This window comes from Suncus etruscus, chromosome 10 (genome assembly GCF_024139225.1).
Source record: "Suncus etruscus isolate mSunEtr1 chromosome 10, mSunEtr1.pri.cur, whole genome shotgun sequence".
Lineage (NCBI taxonomy): Eukaryota > Metazoa > Chordata > Mammalia > Eulipotyphla > Soricidae > Suncus > Suncus etruscus.
In genome coordinates, this window is record NC_064857.1 from 49,797,523 (window position 1) to 49,812,294 (window position 14,772).

Consider the following 14,772-nt stretch of genomic DNA (forward strand, 5'->3'; position numbering starts at 1 on the left):
GGTTCTACTCAAATCCTACTCATGGCTCTGTGTTCAAGGGTCACTCTTGGCCATGATCAGGAGGACCGTATGAGATTGAACCTGGGTTGGCCGCTTGCAAGGCAATAGCTGTACTATTTCCTTGGCCTTGGCATCTGTGTTCTTTTTTTTTTTTTTTTTTTTGGTTTTTGGGCCACACCCATTTGATGCTCAGGGGTCACTCCTGGCCTATGTGCTCAGAAGTCGCTCCTGGCTTGGGGGACCATATGGGACACCGGAGGATCGAACCGCGGTCCGTCCTAGGCTAGCGCAGGCAAGGCAGGCACCTTCCCTCTAGCGCCACCGCCCGGCCCATCTGTGTTCTTAAGTTAAACTTTTTGGCTTGTTTTAACTAAAAAACTAACTGCACATTCCTATATTTAGTTTCTTGGATTTCCACAGTCAAACTGGCAGAAAGTGTTGGATGTTAGAAGCATGCACCAGGGCCGGAACTGGTTGCTTCCAGTGCTTATCCATTCCTTCTCTTTCAGGTGGACTGTCTGAACCCTGTGAACCACCAGAGGCTGTGTGTGCTCTTCAGCAGCTCTTCCGCCCAGTCCAGCAATGCTCCCAGTGCCTGTGTGAGCCCTTGGTAGGATTCTTTCCTCCCCTGCAATAGTAGTCTTTACTCTAGAATGATAAGGGGCCAGGGAAATTACTCATGGTTAGGGCCATAGTCCCTTCATGTGCAGAGACCTGAATTCAAACTTGGCATCACAAGATTTCCAAAGCACTGTTGTCTGTAGCCTTGGAGACCCTCTAGCACCCTTGGTTGTGACTCTGGTCCTTGAGCCACCTCTCTTGTATTTCCCTATCACTGTTGGGCCTTGAAGCTGCACCACTGGGCCAGAGCTGCACTGCCCGAGCATTGAACCTTCAGACCCAGAGATGGAGTATTGCTGGAATGACCCTCTCTTCTTTAGTACTGTTTGGAAAGCACCCAATAAAATAAAATTAGTAAATATTGGAACAGAATTCCAGCAATTAAAAAATAATTAAGGGGCCAGAGATAGCACAACAGTAGGGCTGAGCTGGAGGGACTTGGTTTGATTCCCAGCTTCCCATGTGGTCCTCCAGCCTGCCAGGGCTGATTTCTGAGTGCAGAGCCAGAGCAACCCCTGAGTACCACCAGGTGTGGCCCAAAAATCAATCAATCAATCAATCAATTTTTTTAAAAAATAAAAATAATTAAGCTGCCCTAGGCCCCTGATTCCTACCTTTGTTACCTCCCATCAACTTTTTTACTCCCCGTCATGATTTCTGTCTTTCCTTATTCTCATTTCTATGATCTAGGATCAAGGGTAATCTGGGCATGTTGGTGGTGGAGAGGTATGATATATGTATATATCCAAACTGCAGAGCCATCAGTACTGTAAGCAGGAGATCCAAACTGCAATGACTACTGAACTTAAACTGTACTTGTCAAGGTTAGGCAGGCTGGGGTGGGAGGGAGTGGTGGTGGTAGTAGGGCATCTGGGTCACTAGGGGAGATCCAACATTGGTGTTGGAACATTGTACACCCAAAACTTAAATAGTAATATCTATGCAGATAATTAATATTACAATCATTAATCATTAATATCACAAAAACATTTTGTTTGTTTGATTTTGGTCACACCTGGTGGCGCTCAGGGGTTATTTCTGGCTCTGTGCTCAGAAATTGCTCCTGGCAGGCTCAAGGGACCATATGTAGTAACAGGGGTCTGTCCTGTGTTGGCCGCATGCAATGCAAATGCCTTACTGCTGTGCTATCACAAAAATTTTAATGTTAAAAAAGTTTAATAAAGAAGGATTGTGTATTAAGAAACAGGTTTAAGTCTACCAGTTAGCCACTTAAGGCATAAAAGGAAGTCAGAAAGCTGAAAAATAAAATTCAGCTGCTAGAAACTTTGGTATTTTTTTTTTTTTTTGTTTGGTTTTGCTTTGGTTTTGGTTTTTGGGTCACACTTGGCGGTGCTCATCGGTTACTCCTGGCTCTACACTCAGAGTTTGTTCCTAGCAGGCATGGGCGACCATATGGGATGCTGGGGATCGGCTGCTTGCAAGGCAAATACCCTACCACTGTGCTATCTCTCCAGTTTTTATTTGGACACGTGTTTCTCTCTTGTTCTCTCATATTTCTCTAAGTAAATTTCTTTCAATGAAACTATTTTCTTTCTCTGAAAAAAAAGTAATGATAATGTGTATCAAACAAGTTTTTCAATAGGCATAGTTTTCAGAAAAAGTTAATCTTTTTTCTTTATTGATAAGTTTTGTTCTAACATTATTACTACTACTACTATTATTATTATTATTTTGGTTTCTGGGTCACACCCGGCAGTGCTCAGGGGTTACTCCTGGCTCTGTGCTCAGAAATCACTTCTGACAGGCTCGGGGGACTATATGGGTTGTTGGGGATCAAACCTGGATCCGTCCTAAGCCGACTGCATGCAAAGCAAGTGCCCTACCGCTCTGCTATCTCTCCAGCTCTCTAACGCTTTATTTTAAGTAGATTGTAGAAGTATATTTTATATAATATTCTAAATACATAAGCTCAAATTATTAATATTCAGAGTTTCTGTAAGTTTCTGTATAGTTTCTTTCAAAAGACATACCTTTTAATTTCTCTGTTATATATGGCATAAGAGAAATAAATACATTCCCTATTTTCTGATCACAGAAACTTCACATTTTATAATGTTAAAATTATTTCAAAAGATAATCACAAATACTTATACACAGTTTAACTTTAATTTTAAAAGTACTATGGAATTTATTATTTTATTTATTTATTTTTGGTTTTTGGGTCACACCCGGCACTGTTCAGGAGTTACTCCTGGCTCTGTGCTCAGAAATCGCTCCTGGCAGGCTCAAGGGACCATACGGGATGCCGGGATTCGAACTACCGTTCTGTAAACAAGGCAAAATCTCTCCGGCCCCAGTACTATGGAATTTAATGGCATACTTTAGATCACTGTTTTTATGATAAAATAAGTTCTGCACCAGAAATGCTTATTTATATTTATCGAAACCAGGGGTTCTTCTAATACCAATGCTAGCAAATAAATATATGAAATTTTTTCTAGGAGTGTATGGATTCCTGAGATCAGTCAAGTTGAATAAAATGTGGCTTTTCAATAGAGGTATAGACAAACTCTTTATGAACACTCATATAGATATAAAGTTAGGAACTGACTCTCAGAAAAGTATAACCTGCTGCTTTTTTTTCTTTTCTTTATTTTCTTTTTCTTGGGGGGGCATATTCAGTATGCTCAGGGATTATCCTAGATCTTCAGAAATTATATCTGATAGGCTTGGGGACCACATGGGATGCTGGGGATTGAACCCGCATTGGTCACATGCAAGGCAGATGCTGTACCCACTGTGCTATTGCTCTGGTCCTAGTCTACTGTTTTCTATGGTTAGTTTAGCTGTGGACTAGAGGAGAAAAGATTTTCATTTCATGTTATAGTACTTAAGATTTTGTTAAGGAAATTTGACTTTTATCTCATTAGTTTCTCATATAGTAATATAATTTATGCATTCTCAATAGTTTTATAAGATAATAACAGATAAGGGGTAGAATAAGAAACTATGATATAACAAGTTAATATCTGTTATATTAGATGTGTGAAAACCTGTTCCAGAAAAATTAAAGACTTCTAGCTGCTGTAATGGTTTGTTAGAAATTAAGTTAATAGACAATCAGTTTGCAGTTTCATGAAGCACCTTTGCCATGATATTTCTTGTTTGTTTGTTTTTGGTTTTGGGGCCACACCCATTGGCAATCAGGAGTTACTCCTGGCTCTGCACTTTGAAATAGCTCCTGGCAGGCTCAGGGTACCAGCGATGGAACCTGGGTCAGCCGTCTGTGAGGCAAATGGCCTACCTGCTGTGGTATCGCTCCAGACCCATCATGTGTTATTTCTTATAAGTTTCTAAGAAAATGATTTTTTTTGTTTTTGTTTTTGGGCCACATTCAGTGGCATTCAGGGGTTACTCCTGGCTATGTGCTCAGAAATCGCTCCTGGCTTGGGGGACCATATGGGACAACAGGGGATTGAACCACAGTCCGTCCTAGACTAGCATGGGCAAAGCAAATGCCTTACCCCTTGCGCTACCGCTTCGGGCCCAAAATAATTTTATTTTATTTTTAGAGTTTTCCAAGTTTTTATTTGTGTAACTTGTATTAGATAAAAAGGAATTTTATATTTGACCCCTAATCATCTTTTCATATCATTCAAAAGAATTTTAAAGTATATATATTTTTCTCATTTTGTTTTTTATTGATTTTACTTATTTTTTTAGTGAAATATCATTATTTATACTAGTATTGAGGTAATTTTTTTAATGGTTGTAGTGCTATCGACTATACCTGTGTTTAAGATTTCTCCCCACCCCCTCTCACCACTTTAGCCTCCTCAGTTTCCTGTTTGATTGAAGAAATGACCTCTCTTCTTTTTTTAGGATTGTCACTATGGAATTTTATGGCAAGAATGATCTTACATTGGGGATATTTTTAGAGAGATACTGTTTCAGGTAAGAATAAATATTCTCTCTTTTTTTTTTTTTTCTTTTTTTGGTTTTGGGTTTTGGGTCACACCCGGCAGCGCTCAGGAGTTACTCCTGGCTCTACACTCAGAAATTACTCCTGGCACGCTCAGGGGACTATGGGATGCCGGGATTCGAACTACCCACCTTTATCATGAAAGGCAAATGCCTTACCTCCATGCTATCTTTCCGGCCCCTCTCTTTTTTTTTTTATTTATGCTTTGTGATGCCCAGAATTTTATATTCCAACATCATTATAAATTGGATGTCAAGAATTATATACTTTTGGGAAAAAAAAAAAAAAAAAAAGGAATTATCTACTTTTGGGGGCCAGAGCGGTGGCGCTAGAGGTAAGGTGTCTTTCTTGCAAGTGGACAGACCTTGGTTCAATCCCCTGGCATACCATATGGTTCCCTAAGTCAGGAGCAATTTCTGAGCGCATAGCTTGGAGTAACCCCTGAGCGTCAAAACAAAATAAAAGAATTAGCTACTTTTTTTTTTTGTAATCCCAGGGTGCTCTATGCTTAGCTCTGTCCAACATGCTTAAGCTGGGATGTTCTGTCTTGATCCAATCTTTGCTCGTCTAATTTCCTTGCTGCCCAAGTCTTTTATTATTTAAGGGTGCTGAATGTGTCTCAAACTCACGGCCCTCAGGCTGCAAAGACCCTCCATACAACATTTTGTGGCCCTGCCCTAGAGGAATCTTTTTTTGTTTCATTTTGTTTTAGTTGTTTGGGTCACACCCCCCAATGTTCAAGGCTTACTACTGACTTTGCACTCAAGGATCACCCTGACTTTGCCTCCTGCGGCCTGCAGGTAAATTGAGTTTGAGACTCTTGGACGGTAAGGTAGGAGAAGCTTAGAAATGAGATGTTGGTTTAAAAGTCTCCATGCTATCAACATATGAAAAAGAGCAAGTGGTTTAATCCTTGGGAACCCCTCCATCCTGAAGGAATAACATACTCCAGAAATGTGAGGAATTTAATGAACATGATGAGGTGGTTGAAGATTGGATGTTGAGTTGCAGGCTGCAAGCAGTATGCATTGTTCCTGGCATAGATTGTCTCCTCCTTAGCTGTTTTCTTTGGAGGATGCTGTGCTTTCTCAACAGTGCTTCTCTCTCTTTTTGTTTATTTTGGTTTTTGGGTCACACCCAGCAGCACTCAGGGGTTACTCCTGGCTCTACGCTCAGAAATCGCTCCTGGCAGGCTCTGGGGACCATATGGGATGCCGGGATTTGAACTATCTTTGGTCCTGGGTTGGCCGCTTGCAAGGCAAACACCCTACCACTATGCAATTGGTCTGGCTCTATCAGCAGTGCTTCTCATAGACAGTATTCACTGTGCATTTTTCTTGACTTTCTGGTTAATGTGAGCATTTAATTCTTGTTAAAGGCCATCTTACCAGTGTCCTAGCATGTTCTGTGAGACCCCCATGGTACATCACATTCGGCGCTTTGTTCACGGTCAAGGTTGTGTACAGATAATCCTGAAGGAATTGGATTCTCCAGTACCTGGGTATCAACATACAATTCTCACCTATTCCTGGTGCAGAATCTGTAAGCAGGTACATTTTAACTGTTTTTATAGTATTTTATAATATACAATTTCCTCCCTCCCTCCCTTCTTTCCTTCCTCCCTCCATATTTTTCCTTCTGCCCTCTCTCCTTTCCTTCCTTCTTTTCTCTAGTCCCTTCCTACCTCCCCCCTCTGCTTTCCTACATTTTTTTTTTCCTTAATTTTTTGGGTCACATCTGCCTGTGCTCATAGCTTACTCCTGGTTCTGTGCTCATTACTTACCCCTGATTGGGCTTGGGAATGATAAATGGTACTAGAATCAAACCAGGGTCAGCCGATTTCAAAGAACCTAACCTGCTGAAAATATAATTATTTATTGTATAGCTCTTTTGTTTTTGTTTTTATTTTTTTAAATTTATTTATGGTTTTTGGGCCACACCCAGCTGCACTCAGGGGTTACTCCTGGATCTCTGCTAAGAAATTGCTCCTGGCAGGCTTGGGGGACCATATTGAATGCTGGAATTCGAACCACGGTTGGTCCTGGGTTGGCCGCTTGCAAGGCCAACACCCTACCGCTGTACTATCTCTCCAGCCCCTGTATAGCTCATTTTGGGGGAGAAATATGGTCTATATTATATTGTTATTTGTCGTTGAACTCTATTTTACCTTTCAATTCTGTATATTTGTTTTTTACAATTAGTTGTTAGTTTTTTATTATTTAAATGGTGGCAGGGCAAACTGTTGATTTTAATAAATACTCAGCCTAAAGTGTAAGGCAAAAAAAAAAAGAGATATATTTTCATAGTTTCCTTGTTAATATCTTGTGATAAAATTCTCAACTGTATATCAGCTATTATTTTCCCTAACAGAATAATATAATACCTATATTGGAATAAACTGCATATTCAATTTAATGTTTTGAAGATTTTATTTTAGTATTTATCAGTGATTATGTAACTACAGATAGCTAGCCCATTAAAACACATGTGTAGTGTAGCTTGGCAAGTCTCAGTTATGCTTATTTATTCATTCAGCACACATTTACGTACATCTGTGTGCCAAAAACATGCTAGGACCTAGCAATGAAAGCAAGAAGCATATGAAAAGCAATGAAAGTATACGTCTTTTCTCTTAAGCAGGAGATGGACTAATTACACTGCTATTGGAATTGCATATAATACATATAAATGGATATCAGTATTTTTGCTGTAAAAGATGTGGAGAAGAACATCATCTCTACATTCCTGAGAAAAGGAACATGTGTTTCCTGTTGCCTTTTTAATCTCTGAACAGATATTTAATGGTCTATATAATGATAGTTTTTGTTTGTATTTTGTTTATTTTGGTTTTGAGTATATACCTGGCAGTGCTGTGCTCTGTGCTCAGGAACATATATGTTCAAGTTAGTTCCTCATGCAGAAATCATCATGTAGCCATGAAATAATTTATTTCAATCATCAGTCTTCATTTTTTATTCTATAGGTTTTTAGTTTTGATTTAATATTATGTTGTTGAATATGTGACCATGTAGATGGGTCATGTCAGAATTAAATAAATAGGGCCCGGATAGATAGCACAGCGGTGTTTGCCTTGCAAGCAGCCGATTCAGGACCTAAGATGGTTGGTTCGAATCCCGGTGTCCCATATGGTCCCTCATGCCTGCCAGGAGCTATTTCTGAGCAGACAGCCAGGAGTGACCCCTGAGCATTGCCAAGTGTGGCCCAAAAACCAAAACCAAAAAAAAAAAAAAAAAAAAAAAATTAAATAAATAACTTAAATTTGGTAGGTCTTCTGTGTATTAGTGTATGCACTTCATTTTAAGACAAAATCATTTTGGGCTGTAGAGATTGCACAGGAGATAAGATTCTTGCCTTGTACATGGCCAACCCCAGTTTGATATCAGGACTAGGAATGATTCCTTAGAACAGAGCCAGGAGTGATCTCTAAGCACTGCTGGGTGTGGACCCCAAACCAAAATAAAGTAATTGATTTTTAACAATTTTAACAAGCCTTTTTTCTGTATTTGTGTTTGAAAGAAAAAAGGTAGTGTTGTTACACAAAATTGAAAAATTTGTCAGAGGTATAGCATACATAATCAAATATTTATGCACTTAACATTAAATGTTATATTTTTGATAATAGAAAATTGGGCAAAGGTATTGCAATTTAATGTAAATGACTATAATACATAAATATATATACTATAATAAAACATTTAAAAATTTTTTTTTTAGTTTTTTGTTTTTGGGTCACACCCGGCATTGCTCAGGGGTTACTCCTGGCTGTCTGCTCAGAAATAGCTCCTGGCAGACACGGGGGACCATATGGGACACCGGGATTCAAACTAACCACCTTAGGTCCTGGATCGGCTGCTTGCAAGGCAAACGCCACTGTGCTATCTCTCCGGGCCCAACATTTTAAAATTTTAAAAGAAAGTACATTTCAAAGATAATATAATTCCTAAGATTAGTAAGAAAGTTGTGAGATTAGTGTTCTTTTATACTGTGAGTAATTATATAAATTAGTTTATCTTTTTTGGAAGACAGTGTGTCATAGAGCATGAGCATAGAGCACATTATTTGACCTGCCAATTCTCTTTATATTTAATAATCAATCTCATAATTACTTCTAAGGAAATATATCAAGGAATATAATATATCAAGGAATTTAATCAAACATCACCAAATGAAAGACAAACATATAATGTCTTATACACTCATTAAGAGCGATTCATTAAATATATGCCTATAATAATGGTTGAATAATCTAGTGTCACTAAATGTCAATGTTGGATAGAATTTATTTTTGTTTTTGGGCCGGACTCAAAAACCTCTATGATCAGGGTTTACTCCTGGTGGTGGCAAATAGAGTCCCAGGAATCTAACCTATGTTGGCCACTTGTAATGCAAGTACCTTACCTGCTGTACATCATTTCTCCAGTCCTTGTACAAGAATATTTTGTATGGGAAAATCACTATGACATATTGCTAAGTTAAAAAAGGTACTGAAACAAATTACAAATTATTTATAAGCATGCTATATTTACATATGGTATAAAATAAAAGTAAATATATTAGCATATTGATGCTGAAGTGGGTTATTATTCTTAAGTATCCCTAACTCTTTCAACCCTCAGCTTATTTTTTCTTCATCCAGTTTTCAACAGTGTTATTAGATTTATACTAGAAAAGAAAATATATTAAGTAAAATAGCTTCTGAATATGACCTTAGATAACAAAACACTTTATGCTGAATTTCAGGTAACACCAGTGGTTGCTCTTTCCAATGAGTCCTGGTCCATGTCATTTGCAAAATACCTTGAACTTAGGTTTTATGGGCACCAGTATACTCGTAGAGCCAATGCTGAACCATGCGGTCACTCCATCCACCATGATTATCACCAGTATTTCTCCTATAACCAGATGGTGGCATCTTTCAGGTGAGAAGTTAGAGTGCATGGTTGCATGGTATACAGTCAACATAATCCATCAGAAATTTTCATTTCCACTATTGCTAGATTGAATTGTTGAATTGTTTGGTTATTCTTAACAGTTTGCATATTTGAATTTTTTTTTTTGGTTTAGGACATAAACCAGTAAACATAATTGAATATTATAGACAGAACTAAGATTACTAATTCAAATGGTGATTACCACTATCTAATAATTACCACTATGGCAATAAATTATTTGAGAATTCCTTTAGGCTCTGCCTTTAAGTATAACCAAAATCCAACCACTTTTTAGTAGTGTATCACAACCCCGCTACTCTGACCCTTTCTATCTTTCACTAAATTATTGTTGCTATTGCTCTTATAGTTTCTCCTGGGCTTTGCCCCTATAACTTTTCCTTAACAAAGCAGTTAGAAAGATTCTGTTCAGTAAAATTCAGTTTTGGCTATTCTTTTGTTCTAAAACAATTTCTTGCAGACCTGCTGCAGTAAATGTTTCTCCCACCTCCAGTGAAATTCACAAAATGGTTAGTCATTGTTCTCTAATGATTGACTGTCCTGGACTGCTGGGTCTCAGTCATGTCAGATAGGGTTTTTTTTTTTTTTTTGGTTTTTGGGCCACACCCGGCAGTGCTCAGGGGTTACTCCAGGCTGTCTGCTCAGAAATAGCTCCTGGCATGCACGGGGGACCATATGGGACACCGGGATTCGAACCAACCACCTTTGGTCCTGGATTGGCTGCTCGCAAGGCAAACGCTGCTGTGCTATCTCTCCGGGCCCGTCAGATAGGTTTTTACTTGAGAGACTTAAACTTGCTTTTCTCTTTCTGAACCATGGGTTTTTCTTCCATAGTGCAGGTCTTTGTTCATTTTATCTCTGCTCAACTTCCCCTTATCCTGAGTACTTTTTTTGGGGTGGGAGGTGGGGTGAGTTATCCCTGGCATTGCTCAAGGGCTACTCCTGGTTCTGTGCTCAGAAATTGCTCCTGGCAGGCTTGAGGGACCATATGGGATGCCGGGAACCGAACCTGGGTTCATCCCTGGTTGGCCACTTGCAAGGCAAATGCTCTGCTGCTATGCAATCACACTGGCCCCATCCTTAGTACTCCTTGTTTCTTTTTCTTGATTTATGTTTCTTCATAACACTTACCATTTGATTTTGATAAATATTTTAAGTATTTACTTATGGTATCTCTTGCTCAAGTCTTTTGGTTTTCGGTTTTTGTGCCACACTGGTGGTGCTCAGGGATTACTTCTGGCTCTTCACTCAGAAATGCTCCTGGCAGGCTTGCAGGAACCATCAGGGATCCTGGGAATCAAATCTGGGACCATTCTGGGTGGCCACGTCCAATGGTCCTCAACCTACGGCCCGTGGGCCACATATTGTATTTATTCCCATTTTGTTTCTTCACTTCTAAATAAGATATATGCAGTGTGCATAGAAATTTGTTCATAATTTTTGTTTTTACTATAATCTGGCCCTCCAACAGTCTGAAGGACAGTGAACTGGCCCCCTGTTTAAAAAGTTTGAGGATCCCTAGACAAATGCCCTACCACTGTGCTATTGCTTCAGCCCACAGATCTTGTTATTCCTGAATAACAGGAATTTGGGATAGGAATTTGGACTTATTTAGTGCTATGTCATGACTTTTAAAGTAGACTTTGATACAAATGGAAATGCTTGTAATTGCACATATTTTCTTTCTTCAGTCAGAGCCTTTAGCCTGAACTTAGGAACTAGGTAGGTTACCACATTTACTGGATAATGTAAGCTCTCAGGTGGGAGGAAATAAAGGCTCATGATGAATCCTCAGTATTTGGGAAAATAATGAATGTCTTCACTGTAGCTAGTTAATTATAGGCAAGAATCACAGAGGTTTATTCAAGTCTTTTGTTTCTAAAGTTCACAGAGGATAGTATCGGGGGAAAAGGATATCTTAGCAGGTTGAACAAAACAGTTTTTCCAAAATTAGGGAGAATTTTATTTATATTGATCGAAAGTCATTAATATTTTTGTGATTATTTTAAAATTTAGATGATTACTATGCTATGTCTTTACTTACATTAACATTTTCACTTTTATTTTTTGCTATCATTTTTGTTTTTTAGTTATTCTCCCATCCGACTTCTTGAAGTATGTGTTCCACTTCCGAAAATATTCATTAAACGCCAGGCCCCATTGAAAGTATCCCTTCTTCAGGATCTGAAGGACTTCTTTCAAAAGTAAATTTTGGTTTTCTTTGATCATTTTGTTTGTTTTTTTGCTATTGCTAATTTACAAAATATCAGATGTGTTTCTTTCATTTTCTTTGAAAATATAATTATTTCTCTAATTTTATGTTACAAGTCTGATTAAAATTAAACTTTTATGTTATATGTCTGATGTAAAAATATGCAGGTGATACATGAAAGTATAGCAAAAGAAGTCACACCTTTTTTCCATTTAATAGTTGTTCCCATTTTGACTTTAAACAATTTTTTTTAATTCTAAAAAATTATGTTTGACTTAATTAGATGAAGCACAGTTTATATTTTGTGTGTCACATCTACTTTTGTGAAATTAGAACATTTGATTTAAATTTTGAGTTTTTTTTGGGGGGAGGGGGGAGGACCCAAAAAAAGCTCTTGGTGATAGTTTACTCCCATTATCGTGCTTGGGGGTTGTTCTCTGAGATACTTGAGGACCATAGAATGCTAGGATCAAACTCAGAGTGTCTGCATGCAAAGCATGTACTCTAGTCTTTTGAGGCATTTTCTTAATCCTTATTCCAACTTTTTAAAAAAGTGTTTAATATTTATGTTTTATTGTTAGAGTTTCACAAGTTTATCTTGCTGTTGATGAAAGACTTGCTTCTTTGAAAACCGACACATTCAGCAAAACCAGGGAGGAAAAAATGGAAGATATCTTTGCACAAAAAGAGGTAATTAATTTCCTTCCCTGAATCCTCTAAATTGGTATTAACTTTGTAGACATTTCTTTTGGGTTGCTTCTCAGATTGCTGAATTAGTTTCTGTCCTTGTAGATGGAAGAAGGGGAGTTCAAGAACTGGATTGAGAAGATGCAAGCAAGGCTCATTTCTTCCTCAGTAGATACACCTCAGCAGCTGCAGTCAGTCTTTGAATCACTCATTGCCAAGAAACAAAGTCTTTGTGAAGTGCTACAAGCTTGGAATAATAGGTAGGACTAGATAGTTCGGTATTCCTTGACTATTACATCAAATCTGCTCCTTCAAGTTCTATTAACTTGGATTATCTGGTAGGTACTGTGTAAGTACAAGATAGAGTCACATCCAGTCTTATACATCCTATGATGTTTATACTGTTTATTTTTCTTTTCTTTTCTTTTTTTTTTTTTGGTTTTTCGGGTCACACCCATTTGATGCTCAGGGGTTACTCCTAGCTAAGCACTCAGAAATCGAGAAATTGCCCCTGGCTTGGGGGGACCATATGGGATGCCAGGGGATCGAACTGCGGTCCTTCCTTGGCTAGTGCTTGCAAGGCAGACACCTTACCTCGAGCGCCACTTCTCCGGCCCCCTGTTTTGTTTTATGGAGGCGTAAACCTATTTAAAGAAGACTAAGGATATTGCTGTTTGCTGAAGTTACGTGGCTATTGTCAGAGCTAGTTCTCTAAAGTACTCTTAAGTTACCATGGCTTACATTGTGCTTTGTTCTCTCTTTTAAATAGTACTTGTTTTCCTCCCCACTACAACTGCAGTACTAGTTTGATAATTTGGTTAAAAATAAGATACAAATAACGTTACATACAACTTTCCTATCTGTTGCAACCAAAATGGGAAAATCTTAGGGTTTTTTTTTTCTTATTTTAAAATATACCTTATTAAAAAGAGCATTCATCATTAGTTGACATAGTTGATCATAATATATTTGTTTCCAGATAAGTGAGAGCAAAATTATTTTAAAAAAGAATATAAAAAAAAGAAAAAGAAGAAAGAGGAGGGGAAGAAAATAAAAGTAATAGAGTGATAAGCAAATTTTATGAAATTTTGTATTTTCAGTGAGGTCATTAAGTCACTGTCAGAAGAAGCTCTTGTTGCTAGCTGATCATTCTGTTGCTTCATTTGATTTTGAACATTAAGTGACTTCAGCCACACATTGGCATCTAAGCTGGTGTATCCCTTAGGAGATGAATCCTCTAAATCCTCAGGAACAAATGAAGTTGTTGTGTGGCCTCAAATATGGCCATGTGGTCTAGAAACTCAAACTACTGTTGCTGATACTTTGGCTTTTATGGGGGTGGTTATGGCTGCATGTAATCCTGTGAGTATGAGAAAGTGAGGTGGGGGAGTAGGGAGGGTGCCTCACTCACTTCAAAAAAGTCCTGATAATATCATAGCCCCCAAACCAGCATACCTGGAGTTTGGTCAGATTGGTGTCTGCAGAGAATAACCAAACTAAAGCAGGGTCATGCTGAAGCAGGCTGCCATGGTGACACAGGGCCACAGGCAAAGTGGTGATTATGGGTGATGGGTGCAGCAGACGTGGCTTTGGCAGGGTGGGAGCTTGGTCTGCCCTCTCCTGCCGAGATTGCCAGCTTGCAGCTGTGTGGTCAGTGCCTGTGCTTTTTCACGGTTTGTTTTATATCTTTTTAGAAAAGAGTGAGTTTGTGGAGCTGGCCTAGTACAGACATGTGACTGCCTTGTATTTTTTCAAAGCTACACAGGAAAAATTTGTGAACATTGTTTGAGATTTCAGAAACGAAGTCCTCTTCTTCCTTCTTTACATGCAGGCTGCAGGATCTTTTTCAGCAGGAAAAGGGTCGAAAGCGGCCTTCAGTTCCTCCAAGTCCGGGAAGACAGAGACAAGGGGAAGAAAGTAAGGTAATAACATGTATTCTTGGCCTTTTATTAATATCACTATAAATTCCATTTATTACAGTGGTATTTTAACATGTAGAAATTAATAATACTAAGTAGGGATTTTAATAATAAAGTAGTTGTAATGATTTAGGGAAGAAACCACCCAGATTAACTTTTCATAGTAGTTTGAAATAAAATGTCATTCACAATATTAACAAAAGTTGCTATTTCAGAGAGGTAGTACAGGGAGTCAAGTGCTTATTTGCACACAACCAACCTGGGTTTCATCCCTGGCATCCCATATGGTCCCCCAAACCCCACCAGAAGTAATTTCTGAGTGCAGAGTCAAGAGTTACCTTGTGCATCACCAAATGGGGACTTCAACCCCCCCAAAGCTACTGTTTTCGAACATAAGTGGGAAGAGTATCTTAGTCAAAA

At 38.5% G+C, this 14,772-nt stretch overlaps 1 protein-coding gene across 1 annotated transcript in view; it reads left to right on the forward strand.

Moving 5' to 3' along the window:
- Positions 1–14,772, forward strand: part of PIKFYVE (phosphoinositide kinase, FYVE-type zinc finger containing) — a 108,748-nt gene that overhangs the window by 68,035 nt on the left and 25,941 nt on the right. Inside the window, exons 21-28 of the mRNA XM_049782536.1 lie at positions 510–610; positions 4,465–4,536; positions 5,943–6,114; positions 9,326–9,504; positions 11,625–11,738; positions 12,328–12,436; positions 12,539–12,693; positions 14,265–14,355. Of these exons, the coding sequence (XP_049638493.1) occupies positions 510–610; positions 4,465–4,536; positions 5,943–6,114; positions 9,326–9,504; positions 11,625–11,738; positions 12,328–12,436; positions 12,539–12,693; positions 14,265–14,355 (993 nt within the window). The remainder of the gene's footprint in view (positions 1–509; positions 611–4,464; positions 4,537–5,942; positions 6,115–9,325; positions 9,505–11,624; positions 11,739–12,327; positions 12,437–12,538; positions 12,694–14,264; positions 14,356–14,772) is intronic.